This window comes from Truncatella angustata (assembly GCF_020726525.1).
Source record: "Truncatella angustata strain MPI-SDFR-AT-0073 chromosome Unknown BKA67scaffold_4, whole genome shotgun sequence".
Taxonomy (NCBI): domain Eukaryota; kingdom Fungi; phylum Ascomycota; class Sordariomycetes; order Amphisphaeriales; family Sporocadaceae; genus Truncatella; species Truncatella angustata.
In genome coordinates this window covers 3,917,790-3,937,888 of record NW_025763384.1, presented here as the reverse complement: position 1 = coordinate 3,937,888, position 20,099 = coordinate 3,917,790, and the positions used below count along the sequence as shown (strand labels likewise).

Below are 20,099 nucleotides of genomic sequence, written 5' to 3'. Positions count from 1 at the left end.
GATTTCGCTTGTAAGTAGTCCCTACGGCGTCGCTTTGTATCTGCGCAGGCTTTGCTAACTTGTGGACTCCACCATGGTACCCCGTGGCCAGTGCTTACCGTCCGTTTTGGCGCTGCTAAGTCTGCGATTTCATGTAATTCGTTTACTAGCCAGTCCACTGCTTGGTCGATTTCATCGGCTGTTTGGACGGGTAGCCAGTTCTCGAATTTGTTGGCCGCTTCGGCTAGGATAAGCTCTTTGTCGGCTGCTGCCTAGTTCCAGCCTTCTATCGTACGTAGTCCTTTAGTTGCGGCTTCGCCGCTATTGAGGATTTGTACCCTTTGGGCCCGGTGATCTGAACCTTCTAAGCCTGGGTCCCCTTCGTAAAGGATCTCTGTACCTTCCGTAGCCCAAGCTAGGTCGATAGTTAAGTCCCTTTGGTTGTGTCTGCTCCTTGTTACCTCCCCGTACGGTGTTATTAACGTAAGTCGCCACCGTTGCGCCCACGTTGTTACTTTCTCACTATGCCTTGACTCTCGCCCGTGTATATCCCATAACGGGTGGTGGGTGTTAAAATCCCCTACGAGCAAGTGCTTTCCTTTAGGAGCGTCGCTTAGGAGCTCTGTTAAAGGGCTAACCCAGCTGCTTATTTGGTTCGGTGAGTAAATAGACCATATCGTGACTGGTTCCAAGCCTTTTGTAAGTGTAATACATGCCCAGTCGTGGCCTGACCGGGGGTGTAGTGTTGTTATGTCGTATCTTTTGTGTACGTAGAGCGCTGCTCGTCCGCTGCTATATACTACTTTGTAGCTCGACCAAGATGGGCAGTAAATGATCCCGTTTTTCACCCATGGTTCTTGGAGCGCAATGAAGTCGCTACCTCCTCCCTTGTCTAACGCTAGTATCACGTTGGACCTTGATCCTGCGGTATTCTAATAGAGGGTTGTGATTCCCATTATGTTATAGAGGGTGGTGGCATTCGGCTGTCTTTTGCTGTAGTGGTCCACTGGCGGAGCCGAGCTGCGGACTGTTCCCTTTGGGCGGCTTGCTTCTTCGACCCGCCTACTGGGCGTCCGCGTTTCGATGACACTACGGTAAAGCCATCCTCGCTTCTTGGCTGGCTTGTGTGGTCGGCTGTAGGTAGGGAGTTAGGCGGGGTAAGCCGTCCTTTGCTTTGCGATCCCTCGGTGTAGCTACGGACCTCGAACTGACGTGGTCGGTGGGTATACGCCTCCGCCGCTCTTTCACGCTGCTTGATCGCGGCTGGACAGCTGCGGTCCCACGCAGGGTGTGGCCCTGTGCAGTTGATACAGCGTTTTGTTCCCTTTTCGCCCTTTTGGGGGCACCCTTTTTCCCCGTCTAGGTGGGCCGTGGCTGCGCAGATGCCACATCGTGGTGTCTTTTTGCAGAACCTTGCGATATGGTCGTATTCATGGCAGCGGAAGCACTGGCGTACCCGGAGCGTTGCATCGTATGGTTCGCAGCTAAATACTGACGCTTCCCATACTAGCCCGTAGTCGCAGAGCTTCTTCGCTGCCTCTACGCTATCCACGTGGAGGATTAGAGCTCCGTACAAGGCCTGGGGGGCTTTTGGGAGGCTCCTCTTCGCTTTAGTGACGTGGTCATCCACTTCGTTGACTTCGAGGATATCCCGTAAGATCTTTGTTTCATCGTGGGCTACCCGTAATAGCTTTGTTGGGATGCCTTTCGCTAGTACCGCTACCTCCCGGCGAGTAAGTAGTGCCTTTTCTCCGAAGGCGCTACTTACCCACTGTTGGTTAGCAGTGGCCGTTTGGATAGCCCCGTGTTTAAACGTAACTACCGTGTCGCCGCTATATAGCTTGCGGACTGCTATCGCATCGTTAACGCCACGAGCTTTGTTTACTGCCTTTAATACTTCGGTAGTAGACCTATTCTTTAACTGGTCCCCTTGGATTCCTTTTACTACCACCTCTCTCTCGCGGCTTGCCGGTACAATTACCGCTTGCTTCTACGGGTCGACCCCGTTGTGTCCTAGCTGCGTATCCGCTGCGACTTTAGCCCAGGTCGTATCCGTCGTGTTCTTCCTCTCCGTGAGGGCCACTTGTACCGATTGTACGGACTGTAAGATCGCTTGTTGTAGCCCGGCTAGAGCTTTGGTCATATCCTCTTTGCTAGCCGTGCGGCTCCCATCCTCGAGGGAGCGGAGCTGGTACCATCGGCCCATTAGCTCCGCTAATTCACTAGTCTTTTCGGGGGTAACTAAGCTGGTTATCATCGATTCGACAAGTTGTAGTTCGCTGCCGGTAGCCTCATTCGCATTCGCTTCGCTGCTTTTTCGCTGTTTCTCCGTTGCGCCCGCGCCATTCGGGGCGTGGGTGCTCTCGTTTGCTTGGGGGTGGTGAAAACTCTGATCGAGTCCGCCCCGCCCTTCGTCAATTGCCATCGGCGCCGCCATCGCGTTGCGCCTACGTCTCGACGTAAGTGCGCGATCGTAAATAGCGGGAGTCGATAGTAAGGATTCGATTGCCGTGCCCGGCGTGTTAATTAGACGCGATTTCGTAGAGTTACCGTTCTTCAATCTTTTTTTCTTCTTTAAACAGGTATAGCTTTAGTCTACTTAAACTAACAATGAGGGACTTAATATAATGTAAAGGGGTTTATATTAATAAGATATACTAGCCTCGAATAAAAGACTATAAAGATAAACCTTTAAAATATACTAAGTAAAGGGATTTATAAGTGTAATCGTTAAAGCGTAAGCTTTACCTATGGGTAAGATAGATACTTAAATTAATCACTAAAGTAATGACTGTTTATATAAAGTAGGAAACCCAATCCTTATTATATTTATTCATTCCTTCACTAATATTTCGTGGAGCGCTAAGAGCGTAATGCTCTTATCGCTCCTAGAGCGCTAGGAGCGCGGCGCCTTTATCGCTCCTAGAGTCGTATGAAGCGCCATCCCTTGTGTCGCTCCTTAGTCACGTGACCCAGAGTCCTGTGCTGTCTTTTGTCTAATAAAATCTTAACAGTGGTGACTGGCTGCCTTATGCTTCCTTTCTCCACTTCAGGCCTGGTTCCTAGCCTTCGTTCGTAACATTTAATATAAAACATTTACATTTATACCTTAACTCTTCTTATTAAAATATCTCTATAATTACGAGTCTAATCCGGAATTTAACAAGTAATTTGAAATTATAATAGTTAGATTACTTATTTATTAAAATTATAACTTATTACGATAACGGGAACATTAATTTCCTAGTAAATCCGTATACCTATCCTTTGAAAATCCGCATACCCCTGGTTAATCCTTAGCGCTGGTTTTCTGTCATTTAATTTAAATCCGCAAAGGGCATGCGACGTAATGTATACTTGTAAGGTAATTAGAACGCACATATAAAGAGAGTTAGAAGCAGCTTTTTTTTTTTTTTCCTGTTTCATCTTATCGAGTATAAACGATCTAAGTATGGCCATGGCTTACATATAATGGAGTACCTTTTTGAACTATATCCGCGCTACAAACTAGGTTGTATCCAGATGGCCGTGGTATCCAGTGGTGCTTGATGTGGTACCCAACGAAGTGCAGACCACCATCACCAAAGCCAGCAACCGAGCTGGCACCCCAACGATTATAAGACTACGAGAAATACAACTATGTACCACGATTACGCAGAGAGCTCAGTTGAAACATTGCAAATTGAAGTCAATGCAACATATTGATACATGTCCGTGAAATCTATGGAAGTCATATCTGAAAGGCTGCCAATAGCTTTTTTTAACCACGCATCGATGGCGGGCATTAGTGTACTTACATCTCTGAAGATGTCGCCTAGACGGCGCGGTTACAATGGCTGGTCGTAGGCTTAGCATATCGGCCATTCTGTGCCTATTGACACAGCTGGATTACTTTTAGCATCAAAATATCCATTGATTGCATGCACGCTTCAACAGAAGAGCGCGCGTAATTGTATTGCGAAGCATCTTGCAAGAAGTTGGGCAACAAGGCACAACTACAGGGTGGGTGCTGAAAGGTCCTGGCTCTAATAGATTCACCACTGCCCCCACTGATTCAAGCGTGCTCTCAAACCACGACCTTGAGTTACATTGCTGCTCTCGATTCGGTCAAGGGGCTACATTGTAGTGGTGAGTGTTTTGATCGCAGTAAACGATTAGAACGGGCACGCTTCGACCTTATCATCAGACAACCAACATGCCATCAAGAAAGCGACAGCTGCTTTCTGATCGCCTGGCGCCGTATGTCCAGCATCATTAACTGAGGCAAATGACATCTTATTCGCGGTTTTGAATTGGCCTCCTTTTATCATCTTTCCAGACTGGTCTGGCCAATGCCAGTCGTCGAATTTCTGCATCCGATACTTGGCTTGGTGGTTCCATGGAAGAGCATCATACACCCGCTTTTGTCCTTCTGTATTGCTGCCACACCATAAGTTTGAAGTAACAGACCAGTTCTGGTAAAAAGCTTACACGATGATATCGTTGTTGCCATTGATGACCAAGACACGAATAGGTGATTCGTCAAGAATCCATGTCATTTCGCGTGTGGTAGGCATGTACACATATTTGCTGAAACCCCACCGGTCGTTGAGATCCCAATTCAGGGCTGTGAAGTTCCATCTCTCTAGTCCAAGTGCTCTTTGGAAATGTGGACGATTGAGATACTCTGAAAAGTTGCCATCCAGACCACATAGAGGGTATTCGCCTTTACAAAGCGCACGGTCGTCGTAAATTACACGACCACCATCTTCTATCAAGTCTATAAATTTCCAGCAATAGACGAATGCTGCCTCGCAGATATTCAAATCGTAAGTTTCGATGCATTGATTGTTGAGTCTCTGGCATTCTGGTACCCCGAGTTCGATGGTGCGACAAGTCGTCTCGTTGAATCCTAGCTTCAGTCGGTTATTCCCACCCTTGTCAAATTGACACATGTGATCATATTCGCCGAGAGGGCCAGATCCCATGTAGTCAACAACAGCATCGACCAGCGTGATGGACTGAATTGGAGTTTTGAAGACTCCAGGAATACCGAGGTGTTGCCGCATGCCGATGTAGTGGACAAATGCTGGGACATACGTTCCCCCGAAGGATTCCCCAGCGATATGAAACGGGTTGCTTGAAAAGTGAGGAAAGATTTCCACGAAGAAGGTCGAGAGGAACTCGTTGAAGTCTTCGGCTGCTTCCGTGATAGTATCAGGACCACCTAGCGTGCTTCCATTGATTGATGACAAGCCAACACCGGCAGGTTGGCTGCAATTCGTTAATTACAAGATGCTCCACATGTTTGTGATACTCACTCAAGAAAAAGAAGATTAGCAAAATTCGACCAACTGTGATCGTTGAGATAAGTTCCATTGTTTCCGGTTGTACTCGTGCTGGTTTGGCAAGGACCCATCTCTGCGAAGAGCCCTATCATCGAAGAAGCACCAGGTCCTCTGCAAAAGTTAGTTATAATGATTTCTGCCTCGAGGAGAAATTTCTCATACCCATTCATCCATAAAACAACGGGATCCGTCGTCGGGTTAGAGCGACTCTCGAAGAACCCTTTAAAATGGTCAACAACGGCGAGGTAGCAATGCGTAACTCAACCATACAGAAAAAGAGACTTTTCTCGTCAGAAATATGGACCCAGCCAGTCCATTGACGACTTCCAGCATCACAGATGCTCTCATCTTGTTTAGTGATGTTGAATTTTGCACCCATGCTCATTGACGTCGAACTAAGTGGCGTTTGACCTTCAAATTTGCCGAATGGGATGGCAAGGCCCGCTACAGCACTAGTGATCGTGCTAGGTTTAATAAGCATTTTATTCTAATGAACTTTAGCTCTTTAGCTTCCCTTGAACGTGATTGAAATAAAGACGCTTCTCAAAGAGATGTGTAGTCTAGTCCCTAATCACTATTTGGATCTAATAGTAACCGCTCGCCATGAATTGCGCTCTGCTATCTTCGCATTTATGCGGGGTAATCCAGCCTCTAGTCTAGACTAGATTGTTGCTATTTCAGCCGGATATTGCGTAGCCGACCCTTGATCAAGCAACTGGTGTTAGTGTAACCCGGGGCCTGTTGGCCGTTCTCGGCGGCCATCTGAATAAAGAAGCGGGGTAATCCTAGCGTGTCCGGTGTTAATTGGCTGTGGCCGCATGAACATGGCCGGTTGAGCGTCCCAAAGTTTACATAATTCAGGACGTACATTATTGCACCCGTTCCCTCGCTGCACCATTTTACCTGGTTTAGAGGCTCCCACCTCCGCCCTCTACACATCCCATATTTAGGCTTTCCAGGATAACGCGCCCACACTTGTACAAGAGTCATGAGTCTTGGTTCAATGAGGGCTGAGATGGGGACCCCTGGTAGCTGAAAATGGCATCCCTTTAACCAGTGGAAACGATCCACTAACCTGTAAACCTTCCTGTGTAATATACTTGCCGGTATGCCGATTAGCGAGCTCGGGAACACCAATCGTGATCTTTTTTGGTTTGCCCCGTATGTCCCGGAAGCAACACGCGATACTATATAACGGCACACGGTTGCGAGCAGTCCAGCCATTAAACGAGATATGGATCAGACCTGGGCATGCCTAGAGGACATTTACTTCTTTCCTCATGCTTTGTTGATATTGCTAAATGATAGATCTTCGCGCGGACTAAGCTACCAGATAGGTGAGGTTGCTAGATTCTGATAGCTGGATTGAGGTAATCGAATATGCGGCGTAGTTCTTCGCCTTCCGCCATTACGAATGGTTTGTTTCCTTAGTGATCTATTGAACCAGGAGTGTCTATAAGACTTGCTTGTCAAACCGCTTAATTAATCAGTTCGTAATGTCGCGTCCTCGGTCTTTGGACGCATCAAGCCCTAAGGCCTATTAAATAGACTTTTGTATAGATAATCTCGATAGCAGCGAACGGCCATTCTTCCGGCCCTCGATCTCGTCAGCTCTCCTCCCTAGTGGACCTTTACTCTCACAGTTAGAGCTCTTATCTTATGCTCCTCGAAGAGATGATTTTTCATGTTATTAATACTATTAGACTCGTACGCGCCTACTTTAATACGCATCTGCTTGACACACGATTTGCAAACCCATCGTCGAGTAACAATGCTTCTTTGTGTCTTTTGGAGGTCGTGACCAAAGCCTAGACCCAGGAACCTGTTTCCATGGTTCGTTCGCTTCGCAGATAATCAGGAAAGAGCCGGCAGATCAGCTTCTCATCCTCGGTGACCATCGACAACATAGGCGGCTGTCCAGTGGAGAATGCATAGGGAACAAGTGGTTAATTACAAGAACGAGGAGCGCAAGCGACCAAGCGACAGAGCTCCGGGCAGACCATGCTCTTTCCTGGTTCAAGATTGGTTTGTGATACAGTCTAACGCGATATTCGAGACTCCCCGTTCATGAGAAGAATTTTCAGGCCCAAAAAAGCCCTAATACGCGTCTCTTGTTATGGTAGGTTATGACAGTTTCGGAAGTTGATAAAGAGCACTGTTGTAGTGAAGGTCTGGTATAATGCACTGACAGGACGAGCTTAAATTTACATATTATATAACTCTTTTAAAAATATATTTAAAATAATAAAATAGAGTCTTTTTGTTTAATATATATATTATATAAATTAAACTTAAAAAGGTTAAAAAAGTTAATTCGCGGATTTTTAATAAACTATGCCCCTTATCTTTTTAATAACTAATCGTACGAAATTAAAACTTTAGTAAAGTTCATCGTACATTTAATAATAGGTTAGCGCTTAGATAGCAGGGGTGATAGCGAACCACTCTAGGAAAGCTTGGATTCTCGCCTCGGAGGCGGCAACGCCAATGTTCTTATACTCGGCGCCAACCTTGAATGTAGTCTTCTCGGTTTGAGAGTTGGCGTTCCAGGTGGCGGGAAGGGAGCCGTTGTTATAAGAGCTGCCGGTGTTAGGGTCGCTGGTCTTGATGAAGTTGGCCCAGTAGCTGCTCAGAACGTTGGCAATGTAGTAGTCCTCAGAGGTATAGTTGACACCCGGCTGGGCCCAGAGGTTACCCAGAGCGTAAGGGATCTCGGAGCCGTGCGACGCGCTACCGTCATTAGGAGGGGCGTAGTTCCAGAAGTAGGTGTAGGTGAGCTCGCCGGACGATTCGCCGAATCCGCTCATGGCCTGCCAGCTGCTGACGGTGCTCTGATCTCGTACGAAGGCGATCTGGGATTGCGAGGCTTGGGTATCATTGTTGGCCGGGTAGGCTGCGAGGAAGGCGGCAGATGTGTTTCCGGTGTTGCCCTGAACGTAGGAGGTGAAGTCGGCCACGGTCGTGGTAAAGGTGTCGGTCACACCGTACTCGTCGGCGTTGTTGCCCGTGATGTAAGGAACCTTGTTGGCGGCACCGTCACGAATGGTGACAATGTACTTGTCCGGGATGGCGTAGTAGTCAAGGACGGGCTTAATCTGCTGGTCCTGGCTGCCGGTGTTGGCGAGAATGGTCTCATATGTGACAGCGCGGGCCTCCTCGATGGTGGTCGCGTTGATGGCCGCAAGCGCGTCAGCACCGATGGCCTCGGCAGCTTCCATGGTGTCGTACGAGAGGGCGATTTCACTGGTCATGACATCGTTGGGCGAGCGCACGCCGGACTCGGAGATGGCGCCGACTATGCCCAGTCCAGTGGTCAAGTTGCTGTTGACAATGTGGTAAGTAGCAGCCGAGCCGAAGGACTGTCCGAGAACGGTGATGTGGTCCGGGTCACCACCGAAGGCAGCAATGTTCTCATGGACCCACTTGACGGCGGCGAACTGATCCAGAACGCCCCAGTTACCTGTAGCGTTGCTGTCGGAGGTCTCGGGCAGGCGTGAGTCGGCCAAAAAGCCAAGCACACCGTTGCGGTAGTTGTAAGACACGAAGATGATGCCTTTGGAGGCAACGCCGGCGCCATTGAACCCGGTCTGGGGCGGGGCTGTACCATCACCGTAGCTCCAGAAAGCGACGGGCAGCTTCTCATCGGCGGACGTAGCGGGCGTCCAAATGTTGACACTTAGGCAGTCCTCGCTCATGCTGTACTGCTTGAGCTGCATGTTGGAGGTCGGACAGATGGGCCCGAAGCTGGTGGCGTCGAGCGTTGTATTCCAAGGGGACGCGGGCTGAGGCGGCGCGAAGCGGTTGGCGCCCTCTGTAGAGGCGCCGAAGGGGATACCGCCGAAGAAGGAGATATTGGCCCAGTTAACGACATATTCGGCGACGGAGCTGTTAAGCGCAGCCGTACCCTGCACACTGCCCCAGCCGGGGATGTTGACGGGCGACTGGTATAGGGGAGCCGCCGCATGAGCCATTGCGGCGCTGGCGGCTAGCGACAGCAAGGAGCATGTAGAGTGAACCATGGTTAACGATTACGGATGTGTTGAATGAGTGTAGTGAATGTTAGTGAGTGAATAACAGTTGTGATTATGATCATAGTAAGCAAGAAAGAAATACCATAGCAGCTATATAGACCATTATCCGTAAAGCTTCAACCAACACGAGCCATAACCAGTATACCCACTGCATACCGTTGGCCGCCTCATGCCACTCTAAATTACGCGTCCCGTCTGTCGAGACTGTGACTGAAGTTTAGAGCCGACCGAGATGGCCGTGTTTTACACTCGGAGTTAAAGTTTTGGTGGGGGAGGGCCATCTTTCTTCGAGAAGAAACTCTAGGACAGATGGGTTTCCAACAAAGTCATTGCTAGGTTAGGATAGGTTTAATTTAGGTCAATCGGCAATTTTGGGTTCGGCGCTACGTATGGCAGTAGTGCCTTTGCTAGTGTCCCGTCTCGACTTTTAGCAGCAGCTTCTTGTAGGGTATCTACATACCGGCGGTCTAATCCGGGGAGTACGCGGCCTCTGACGCAACGACTCTAGTAGTTTCAGACCCTTAGCACCAGCACCCGCACCCTTGAAGGAAGAAAGAAGGCAACAAAACCCACTAGACTGCAGAAGGGCAGTGCCGAAAGGGTCCCCTTTGCCCCCTGCAATGAATTAATTAATCAACGACTATGTAACGCCCCGCTTATGTCGCTCTCGCTATCGGTACGAGCCGCAAGACAAAGAGAGGTGTTAGGGCAAGATGTGGGTCAATACTACTATTTAATACAATCAGTCAAACCTCAGTTTCGGTGGGGTCATATCTTCATTCAATCCACAGCGGGTGTGAATCAAGCAAGCGGAACAGACCGTTTTCACATAATATAGTCCAGGATAATCAAATCAATTCTCAAAATGACTGCACAAATAGAACTTCAGGTAGACCTGTCTGGGCAAGGCATAATCCATCCGAAAGATAACGTTGAACCGTAAACCTAATATCCCCCCTCACTTTTCACCTTTTTACCCATCTGTAACACATTCGCATCATATCCAATAATTCCGAGGGAATTATATTCGTTATGATCTGCTCTTAGAAGGTACTCGGATCTCTCATTTCGTGTATCAAAATTAGCTACAAACATTCACGTCATCGCCTGCAACGCAAAGGAAATGGCAGGCTTTGTCACGAGCTCTCGACCGACGGAATACTCCAAAACACTTATCCATAGTGTGGCAATATAGATGACTATAGATGGCCACAGTGTACGGGGAGCACTCCGTCTAAGGCGACGAGCTCGTGGATCACCGAACTTGGGAAGTGGTGATCACGTGACCAAGCCAGTGGGTATATGCCCATTTTCTGTACACCGATATTCTCTTTTGTAGACTCAGACTTATATATACTACTTGACAGCACCTATACTATCATTTCACGCTTAGAGCGTTACACTTACGATCCCATGCTCAGGCGAGCACCGTATTCACTATCCTATGCTCTAGTAGATTTAGGCTCTTCCTTTCAGTGCATCACACCAAACCTTCACTACAACAGTCCTCTATGTCAACTGTAGAAACTGTCATTATTTTATTAATTAAACTTTATTATTATTAACTTTAAATAAGTAAGCCATAAAATAATAATATAAGAAACGGTAATACTAAAGTTAAACTTAAAGTTATAAAAGTATATAATAAAGGAAGAGTAAACGCGAAAATCTTTAACTAATAAATGCATACTTCTAATATGTGAAATATTCCTATATACTAGAAGTACGGGCGCCATGTTCTTTTCATTGCTTAGGGAACCAATTAACAACACCTTTCACCTCGTCTATAACACTCTGCTCTAGCGAAGTCCATCTATCCTGACCACCCCATTTCTTGAGCAAGGCGAGTTGTTGATCGTAATCGGTTGTAATACTAAGCTTTGTCTGATTTGGGAAGTCATCCATGAACTTTCGCCGCGGATACAGCCTGCGCAAAATGGCGAGAATATCGTTCATATTGCAGTATTCAGCCCAGGCTTGTAACCGTGCGCCATCACATTCACGGTCTAACACTGCGGCAACGTGAAGTAGCGCGACATCCTTGACGTCAATGTGGATGACTACACATGTCGACGTTACTTGTCAGCCGTCAAAATTAATCATTGCCGGGGCTACTTACTCGCCTGGAACAAGGCCCCGATTTCTTCATTTCCGTCGTATAGATTTTTTATCCATGGGTATGGGAGTTCCAAGTGTCTCTTGGTAAGACCCTCGCCAAGTATAGTTGCAGGGCTGACGACGTTGACGGTAAAGTGAGACTTGTTCGTTTTGGCGAAAGCCCACAGGGCCTTCTCTGCCTCGACTTTGCTAGCCTGATAGATCATGTGCCAGCGTTCCTGGGTGTATGGCGGCGGAGCCCAAGCAATTTCGACGGCTCTGTTGTTCCAGGTGTCTGGTCCCGCGTGGGCAGTCACTCCTGGAGTGATATCCACTGCGGCGGCGATGGAACTAGTGTAAACGATTGACTTTACCGAGGGCTCGTCTAGCGCAGCTTTGAGAATCGAATTTACGCTGTTGACCACTGGTAGAATGACTTCGTTAGGGTTGTGAGACCAGGAGAGGACCGATGCAATATGAGCTATTGCAGAGACCCCCTTGATCGCTTCGTCAAAAGCATGTTCGGCACCGAGGTCTGGGACATGGACGAGCTCGAGATCACCACGGTCAGCGAACGACTTGAAGATATCTTGAGTGAGCCATGCCGCGCTTTTTACATTTCTCACCGTGCCGCGGACTCTGAAGCCACGTTCGAGAAACAATTTAGTTGTATGTGCTGCTATATGACCGGTGATACCGGTAACAAGGACCCAAGAGCCCTTGGGAATTGCGGTTTTGGGGTCAGACATGACGAAGAAGGGACGTGTAAGTAGCTAGAATGAAGCTGAATCGAAGGGGGTCTGACTTGGTACGAGATCAATCTAGGAACTTCCTATTTCCTCGAGAAGCAAAGCATTTTATATATGTCTTATACGTGTAGGAGGGACCCACTAGATACCCAACCACCTATACCTACGCAAGGGTAAGAAATAGCCGACGCTGCATTTGGAAAGAGCAAGTCTTGGCAGCAACTTTCGCCGCTGACAAATGCTAAACCCTTCCCAGCTCTATTAAGGTCCGTCCACACCGTTCGTACAATGGCTAAAGATTCATATGGGATTGCATCTCGTCAACTCGTGATGAAATTCCTAGCGGATAGTTATCATTCAGACGCTTATACCACGACCACCATGTCCGACAACAGAGGTGAAATCCAGTTCGTCCATTCATCCCGCCTTGGACTCCCTAGAGTAGCATCGGCTGAAATGCACCGCCGTGTTCACTCGCATGCAGCCCGGACAGCACATGCCAAGGCGAGGCGAGAGAGACTCGTCAATTACCAGGCCCTGAAAGCTAGTAGTAATTCGGAAGATGGAAGGCAACCATTCAACAAAGCGACTACTAAGGTAGAGATAGCCGTCATATCAAGTCCTATTAGCCTCCTAGAGTCCTATCGGAGAGATCCCTTCGCAAGTTTCGCTAGGCCTCTCAACCCGATGGAAGATTTTCTCCTCAACTACTGTAAGTAGCATCCTCCCCCGCCAGAATAAGTCGATACATCTCGCAAGTCCACGACTTTTCATGACCGTCTCAACAAGCAAGTATTCAGCGACTAACCTAACATGGACATGCAAAATGTTGTACCGTGTTCAGATCTACAACGCAGTAAGATCAACCATCCGGGAGATCATACACAGCACCTCAACAGACAGTTCGTACAACTTGCCGCTACCCATGCTAGCTCTCTAGATGGTCTTTTCCTGGTGACATGCCGCCACCTATCGCAATGTCTACCGCACGAGGAGCTATACTTTATTCAACTTGCTCTTCAATATAAAGTCTCTTGTGCGCGGTCATTAATAGAGGCCATATCAGCTTTGGGGATGCGATCTTCGATTAGTGATTCAATCGTTACATTAGCTATATTCCTAGCGCAAGACGAAGTAATTACAATCGTATTTCTTGATTTACTTGACAGGCGACTAATAGATCATAGATTTTGATCGGCGATATTACTTCGACTAAAAGACATCTAGAGGGTGCAATCCAGATGGTAAAGCATAACCGGGCATTAAAGAAGACAAAATTCAGTGTATTTCTTTATAATCTTGTTCAAAAAGACATCGCAAACTCTAGCCTTATATAGCTGGTTATATTACTTTACTAGTTATAATATTAATTAAGTATAAAATTATACATTATAAGTTATTTAAGGTATATGTATTTTATTAATAATATAAAGTTCTAAAGTAATAATTAACTTAAACTTGATATAATTAACTTTTTATTTTAATAAACATAAATATATCAACTGTAAAAAAAAATTAATATTATAATTTAATTCTATACTTCTTAATAATTATTGCTGGTATGCCTTTCGCGAGTACTGCTACCTCCCGGCGGGTAAGTAGTGCCTTCTCTCTAAAGGCGCTGCTTACCCATTGCTGGTTAGTAGTAGCCGCTTGGATAGTCCCATGTTTAAACGTAACTACCGTATCGCCGCTATATAACTTGCGGACCGCTATCGCATCGCTAACGCCACGGGCTTTATTTACTACCTTTAAGACTTCGGTAGTAGACCTGTTCTTTAGCTGGTCTCCTTGGATTCCTTTTACTACTACCTCTCTTTCGCGGCTCGCCGGAACGATTACCGCTTGCTTCCACGGGTCGACCCCGTTGTGTCCTAGCTGCGTACCCGCTGCGACTTTAGCCCAAGTCGTATCCGTCGGGTTCTTCTTCTCCGTAAGAGCTACTTGTACAGATTGTACGGATTGTAAGATCACTTGTTATAGCCCGGCTAGAGCTTTAGTCATATCTTCCTTGCTAGCCGTACGGCTCCCATCCTCGAGGGAGCGGAGCTAATACCATCGGCCCATTAGCTCCGCTAATTCACCAGTCTTTTCGGGGGTAACCAAGCTGTTTATCATTGATTCGACAAGTTGTAGTTCGCTACCGGTAGCCTCATCCGCGTTCGCTTCGCTGCTTTTTCGCTGTTTCTCCGTTGCGCCCGCGTTAGTCGGGGCGTGGGTGCTCTCGTTTGCTTGGGGGTGGTGAAAACTCTGATCGAGTCCGCCCCGCCCTTCGTCAATTGCCATCGGCGCCGCCATCACGTTGCGTCTACGTCGCGACGTAGATGCGTAAACGTAAATAACGGGAGTCGATAGTAAGGATTCGATTGCCGTGCTCGGCGTGTTAATTAATCGCGATTTCGTAGAGTTACCGTTCTTTTGACTTCTTTTCAAATTTTTTCATCGAAACATAATAGCACGCCTAAGGAGCTTTATAGCTCCGGTAAGACTTGATACACGCCGCGACCTCGCCGCGGCTACGTTAATCCCGGAAGTGTCGAAGGTTCTAGTTCGGTGGCTATTACAAACGGGGAGACTATCCTATATAGGGGATAGCCAGTCTTTTCAGGGGTAGTTACATTGGTTAGGTGAGAACTAACGTCGCATTATAGACACCATAACGTAGACGCTATTAGAGCGTAGAGCACACGAAGCGTACGGGTTTTGTCCAGCCCTTAAGGCAAGGTTTACCGTACGGTATAATTCGGAGAGGTACCGAGGGACTTAGAGTCCTACGGCGTATTTAATAATAATAATGTTAATTATTAATATATTATTAATTATAAATACATATCTTATTTAAAATTTTAACTTTATAATTATATTTATGGAATGGCTTCTCCATTCAATTCTTTCCGTACAGTTTGGGCGACAAATAGATCTATTCAGCGCTATCGTACGAAGGAGAAGAAGGGATTCTTCCCCTCGTACGTGGTCTATAGATAGGGGTTCACCCGTACGGCTGCTGGCTGCCGACAGCCACATCGTGGCTGTGGTGGCTTACTGCTAGCACGCCGCGTGACTACCTATACTACGTAGTCAACCGTCGTACGAGTCCGCGAATAATATATTCCAACAATATTATATTTAATTTATAAGAATAAAAATATTGAATATATATTTAAGATTATATAATAATTATTAAAAGATTTTATTTTAAAAGTATAATTATATTAAAAATAAATTATATACAGTTTAAACTTAGAGGACGTTAAATATATATATTTAAATATTAAGAAAGGTTTAAATAATATATACGCCGCGTTTATAAAATATATATTAAGGTTATTTTAAAGAGTTAAATATATAAGTTAACTAATTAAAAATTACAATTAAAATAAAATATATATATTATTATTAAAATTATTAATTTAACGTTTATAATTAATATAATTATAATTAAGTTAATTCTTATTAATATAAGATATATTTATATATAAATAAAATATAATAATAAAAGGTTATAATTTAAATTAAAGAAATAAGTAATTAATAATAATATAATATATATTTAAACATTATTTTTATTTAATAAATATAAATTTTTATTTTTAAAATCTTTATCTTTTATTACTTTTATTTAATTTATTTAAATAATAACGTTATTTATAATATATATATAAAGTAACAATTAACATTTAATTTAATATATAATAATAAAAATATAAAGCTTTTTAAAGTAATTATAATATATTATACTTAGTTTAAAGTAATGAAAAGCTAGCTTGAGTATAATTTACTAAGTGGATAAATAAGTTTGAAGTTAATAATGTTATAATTCCTCTTCGGTCCTATCGAGCCCACCGGTCTCTAAGCTGTTTGACTCGACAGTTTATCGGATATCCAGTGGATTGCGAATAGCTGTTAAGCATCGTCTCTAGTGCAGCGCGGTGGTGTTTCATCGTGAGGAATTGACCGCCTAGCATCAGTCAGTTCTTTGACACGGAAATTACACGAAATGTACGACAAGTGGAGTAAGATTTACAGAATATCAGTGGACCAAAGCTGTTAAGTGCCGCCGATAGGTCTCCAGTCGTGTATGCTAGCCCGCAAACATTTGTTGTGAGGAATTGGATTTCCTCCTCCCGTCGGCGATTACCGTCGAACCCATCTTGCGGAGCAGACAAAATAAGCAGAATCTTGGCTATTGCAGCATATTGCAATGCGCAAACTGTGGAAGAGATGTTCAGTGAGCGAAGCGATCCGGTTGTTGAACCTCTGGGGGAGAGCTCACCATGCCATGGCCTCTGCATCCATGCCGATGGAAAAACATTGCCTGGCTTGGGAGCCGTGGAATAGGGCTGGAAAGTTGCTGGTAGATTCTCAGTCCATTGTTCAAGATCCGACGAGAGTCTCTTCCATGTAGTATTTAGATCATCGCCTCGTTCCGGTTGCTCCTCTGCATCTTCGTATTCCTCGAACGCGCAGTACAAGTTTAAAGCCTCGGCGAGGATATAGGTAATCAAATTTGCCCGCATATCGTCACCAATGCCTTTACTCGTCATCATATCTCGCAGCTGTCTGAAGTCCTTGCCGATACGCACCATCCGGTTGCGACTTGAAGCTAAACCAACAGTGATCTCTTCCCTCATGTAGTTCCAGAAACCCGCTTGTGATAGATCCCAGGTCGAGAAGTCGATGGCAACAGCAGTCGAGAATGAATAGGCACCGGAAAGATGACAGTGAGGATTAGGCATGTCGTCCTCTAGAGAGTCACAGTTAGAAATAAAGAACCAAACGCGCGCGACAGGAACACACGAGCAGATGGGAGATGACACCATACCATTCAGGATCTCGTAGAGCTGCAATAGGCAAGCCGCTGCTAGATACTCTCCTTGGAAGTTAGAAGAATTGGCTAGAGCTTGTAGCAGATCCTCGACACATGCGGCATAGAATGCGAAGGCGATTTCCTGCGCATGACCTGTTGTTTTGAACCAGTGACTGCTAGACATGGCAATGATGGCTCGAAACAATATCGGAAAGTCGAGAGCACGCGCTGTGACTACATCGTTGAAAGTGTTGGTCGCATCAGTAAGGTCGTACCATGGAGCGATGATCTTAATGTAGTGGGAGAATATCAGAGCGATGATCGGCTCCTCCAGAGAAAGTCTCGGGGACTGCCGTGATAAGTTGGCCGCTTGCCGGAGTCGAAGAGCCGTAGAACCCGAAGGATCGCCACGGCTTTGCGGAAAAAGTGCTTGCTCTCGGCGGGGACTGGCCACTGATGCTTTTCCTGTAATTAGCGCCCAGGCTTGAAATGCTCGTGATAGTTCGGCCATTCCCTTACACGGACTGTATCCTTTTGCATTGTTGGCATTGTTGGTATGAATCAAGAAGCGATAATCAACAGTTGGCTGTTCACAACGCAGTTGCAGCTTGGCACAATTTCCACATTCAGGAGTGACACCATCACCTACATAGGTATATACTATCATTAGCTTGGTTGAGTGGATGGATAAATGTCTATAATTCAGTCGAGGTCAACTCGGATGGGGATCGGTGTGATTTCTGTGAGAAACTCCCTACACTTGACCTTTCGCCGCCTGCACGTGTTACTACAGTCCAGACGTTAGTTGTCCGTCTTGAAGATTTAGGGCCAAGAGTATGGATACCATGCTAGACGGGGACATATCATTATTAGCGGCTCCTGTGATGGGACATGGCTGGAACACACATACTGTTAGGGTCTTTCCGAGCCATTCTGGAGAGGCTTAGATGAACATAAACATGCGTATGACGTAGGGTGTAAAGTCCGAACCGACGTAGTGACCGTAAATGATCGACACGTACGTGCTACCAAGTTGTGAGTCGAGTATATTGGCGTTGTGGCATGATCGCTGCCGTGTGCAAAGGTTGGAATTCCTAGAGGTGTCATCCGAAAATGACAATTCATGTTTCCCTACATCAGCGAAGTAGTGGAGCTCAAGGATATTTATCGGCATTCTAACCTAATCCGGCAAGGTTCCCGACGACTCCCGTGAGCCTCAAAAGATGAACTTAGCACACTTTATATTTGAACGACCTTGTGCTGAGTACCACTCTATACTAGACCCGCATGAATATTGTGAGATGTTGACAGCGTTTTCGTCGCTTTTTGTTCCTGACAGATTATCAAAGTGTGAAACCCGTTATACTCGCCATTTGGCAGGTTTCCCTATCAGGCGGTCTTGTCACAATCATGCGCACAGCCTGAGAGGCTATGTGGGCAATCCCTTATGCCCAACCCAGGCATGGTGACACGGAAGATTGCGCACCCCTACCATAGTACACTGTACCACGTCTATCCCCCTACGTTTACCCAACGACCAGGTGCACAATTTTCCGTGTCACCAGCGCTGCTAGGCTGCCAGGATCCTGTGAGTTGACCTGACCTGTTAGGTGGGGGGCGCTAGTAGAGATAGAGTCTGACAGCGCTAGCCTAGAAGAAGTTACTTTTCCGATGAATGCTGGGGAGACGCTGGACTGCCATGGCTATTTGCGGGCAAACACACGCGTGGAAGAGACAACTTGTTGATCGACTACGTAGTGAAGCACGCGAATAACTCGGTACTCATGTCTGCCAAACGTTCTAGGAGTCCATCGTAGTCAGCCGGTGGATATTGAAACCTTGAGTCACACCACCTCACTCCCACCGGCTTGTCGGAAAACCAAGCCGTGCTATTGGCTCGTGCTGTCTGCGATTCAGTATGAACGCCAAGAAAATTGGACGGCTAAAGGCACATATAACTGTTGTTGCGTTCACCTCAACTTATATAGTGTCGCCCTCTCCTTGAAACTTTACCGCATGAGAAGTAGTCTCTACCCAACAGCACCACCAGTATTACATCGTCATGTCGTCCGAACCCGAGAGATCAAATCGCACCGCCGCATATTTTGATTATCAAATGGGCCGCAGGCCGTCTCAAGCGCCAGCCCACTTGTCTCGCGTTTTATATATTCCCCGTCATTACGACAACACTGTTCATCTGCCTATCTACGAGGTTGGGCACCGTTATCGCGATGCCGTTCAGGGTTGTCTGCTTGGATCGACTGTCTACACGACCACGCTCGGCTCCATGGAGACGCCTCATGGAGATCGCATGGAAGACCAAGCAGTATACCTCGCTGATATACGAAGATCAGAAGAAGAAGACGTAGAGATACACCTATGCAAACGAGAACTGGCGTCGCGCGGTGAACATGTCGACCTGTAGGACCAAATATCTTCGTTACTCCCCTTTGTAAGCGCTTTGCTAACTATTATGGCCAGCAACATGACATCAAACTCTTTCGATGACACATCCGCCGTCACCATCAAGTCGGGAGAGGGGCCCATGAAAATGTCCACCTCTTTTCCTATCGCAAACTCGACCAGAGGCAGGAAGTCTATCAAGCATCCTTACTTCGCTCTGACTGGATTGAACACAACCACGGAGAAGCCTGGGGAGCATGTACCATATGTAAGGTTGGAATGGCAGATAGATCCAAAAGATGGGATACTGCGATACACACTGTATCGAATCGACGAAACTGTAGGGAAAACGATTTGCGCCATCTACCACCACAAGCATTGGGAACTGTCTCTATCACTCACGTATAGCGAAGGAGTGCTGCTGTTACCAGATACAGAGCACAGCTTAAGGCTCGAAGGCATAGTTGTAGCTAGCCTTCTGGGAGTTCTTGTACAATTGAGAAAGCTCGATGAAGTTACGAGCAACAGGCGAGGACGGGGATGGGGATGTCTAAGGAAGATGATACACTGGTAATTTTGCCATTTCTAGTCTAAGCGTGTTGCTCAAGCGTACTGACCAAGCTGAGAGTCTGGAGAGTCAGATAAAACGACGTATCAATTCCAACGATCATATGCGTACTTGAATCGAACGGGGGGTTTTTTCTTT

At 46.4% G+C, this 20,099-nt stretch overlaps 6 protein-coding genes across 6 annotated transcripts; 2 read left to right on the top strand and 4 right to left on the bottom strand.

The window, feature by feature from the left end:
- Positions 1-3,633: 3,633 nt before the first annotated feature.
- On the bottom strand, positions 3,634-5,971 carry BKA67DRAFT_566650 (Alpha/Beta hydrolase protein). Its single transcript, XM_046102909.1, has 5 exons — positions 5,577-5,971; positions 5,469-5,526; positions 5,280-5,417; positions 4,450-5,232; positions 3,634-4,398 (listed from the first exon to the last, which is right to left on the bottom strand). The coding sequence occupies exons 1-5, from the start codon at positions 5,785-5,787 to the stop codon at positions 4,134-4,136; spliced, it is 1,455 nt and encodes a 484-aa protein (XP_045959195.1). The 5' UTR covers positions 5,788-5,971; the 3' UTR covers positions 3,634-4,133.
- A 1,544-nt stretch (positions 5,972-7,515) lies between these two features.
- On the bottom strand, positions 7,516-9,722 carry BKA67DRAFT_566643 (Alpha/Beta hydrolase protein). The gene has a single exon (XM_046102908.1). It carries the CDS (start codon positions 9,323-9,325, stop codon positions 7,724-7,726), a length of 1,602 nt encoding a protein of 533 aa, XP_045959194.1. The 5' UTR covers positions 9,326-9,722; the 3' UTR covers positions 7,516-7,723.
- Positions 9,723-11,007: 1,285 nt separating this feature from the next.
- On the bottom strand, positions 11,008-12,365 carry BKA67DRAFT_566641 (uncharacterized protein). Its single transcript, XM_046102907.1, has 2 exons — positions 11,457-12,365; positions 11,008-11,397 (listed from the first exon to the last, which is right to left on the bottom strand). Exons 1-2 carry the CDS (start codon positions 12,181-12,183, stop codon positions 11,081-11,083), a joined length of 1,044 nt encoding a protein of 347 aa, XP_045959193.1. The 5' UTR covers positions 12,184-12,365; the 3' UTR covers positions 11,008-11,080.
- A 105-nt stretch (positions 12,366-12,470) lies between these two features.
- On the top strand, positions 12,471-13,575 carry BKA67DRAFT_566638 (uncharacterized protein; the record flags this gene model as incomplete). The annotated part of the gene is made up of 3 exons (XM_046102906.1): positions 12,471-12,895; positions 13,001-13,317; positions 13,371-13,575. Coding segments are annotated over 3 exons (892 nt in total), but the record flags the coding sequence as incomplete, so codon positions are not given.
- Positions 13,576-15,893: 2,318 nt separating this feature from the next.
- On the bottom strand, positions 15,894-18,093 carry BKA67DRAFT_566634 (uncharacterized protein). The gene is given in 7 exon segments (XM_046102905.1): positions 15,894-16,141; positions 16,208-16,393; positions 16,457-16,927; positions 17,006-17,449; positions 17,510-17,777; positions 17,881-17,884; positions 17,901-18,093. 5 exon segments carry the CDS (start codon positions 17,655-17,657, stop codon positions 16,014-16,016), a joined length of 1,377 nt encoding a protein of 458 aa, XP_045959191.1. The 5' UTR covers positions 17,658-17,777; positions 17,881-17,884; positions 17,901-18,093; the 3' UTR covers positions 15,894-16,013.
- Positions 18,094-19,052: 959 nt separating this feature from the next.
- BKA67DRAFT_536209 (uncharacterized protein) lies at positions 19,053-19,967 on the top strand (the record flags this gene model as incomplete). Its single annotated transcript, XM_046100124.1, has 2 exons — positions 19,053-19,411; positions 19,472-19,967. The coding sequence occupies 2 exons, from the start codon at positions 19,053-19,055 to the stop codon at positions 19,965-19,967; spliced, it is 855 nt and encodes a 284-aa protein (XP_045959190.1).
- Positions 19,968-20,099: the final 132 nt, after the last annotated feature.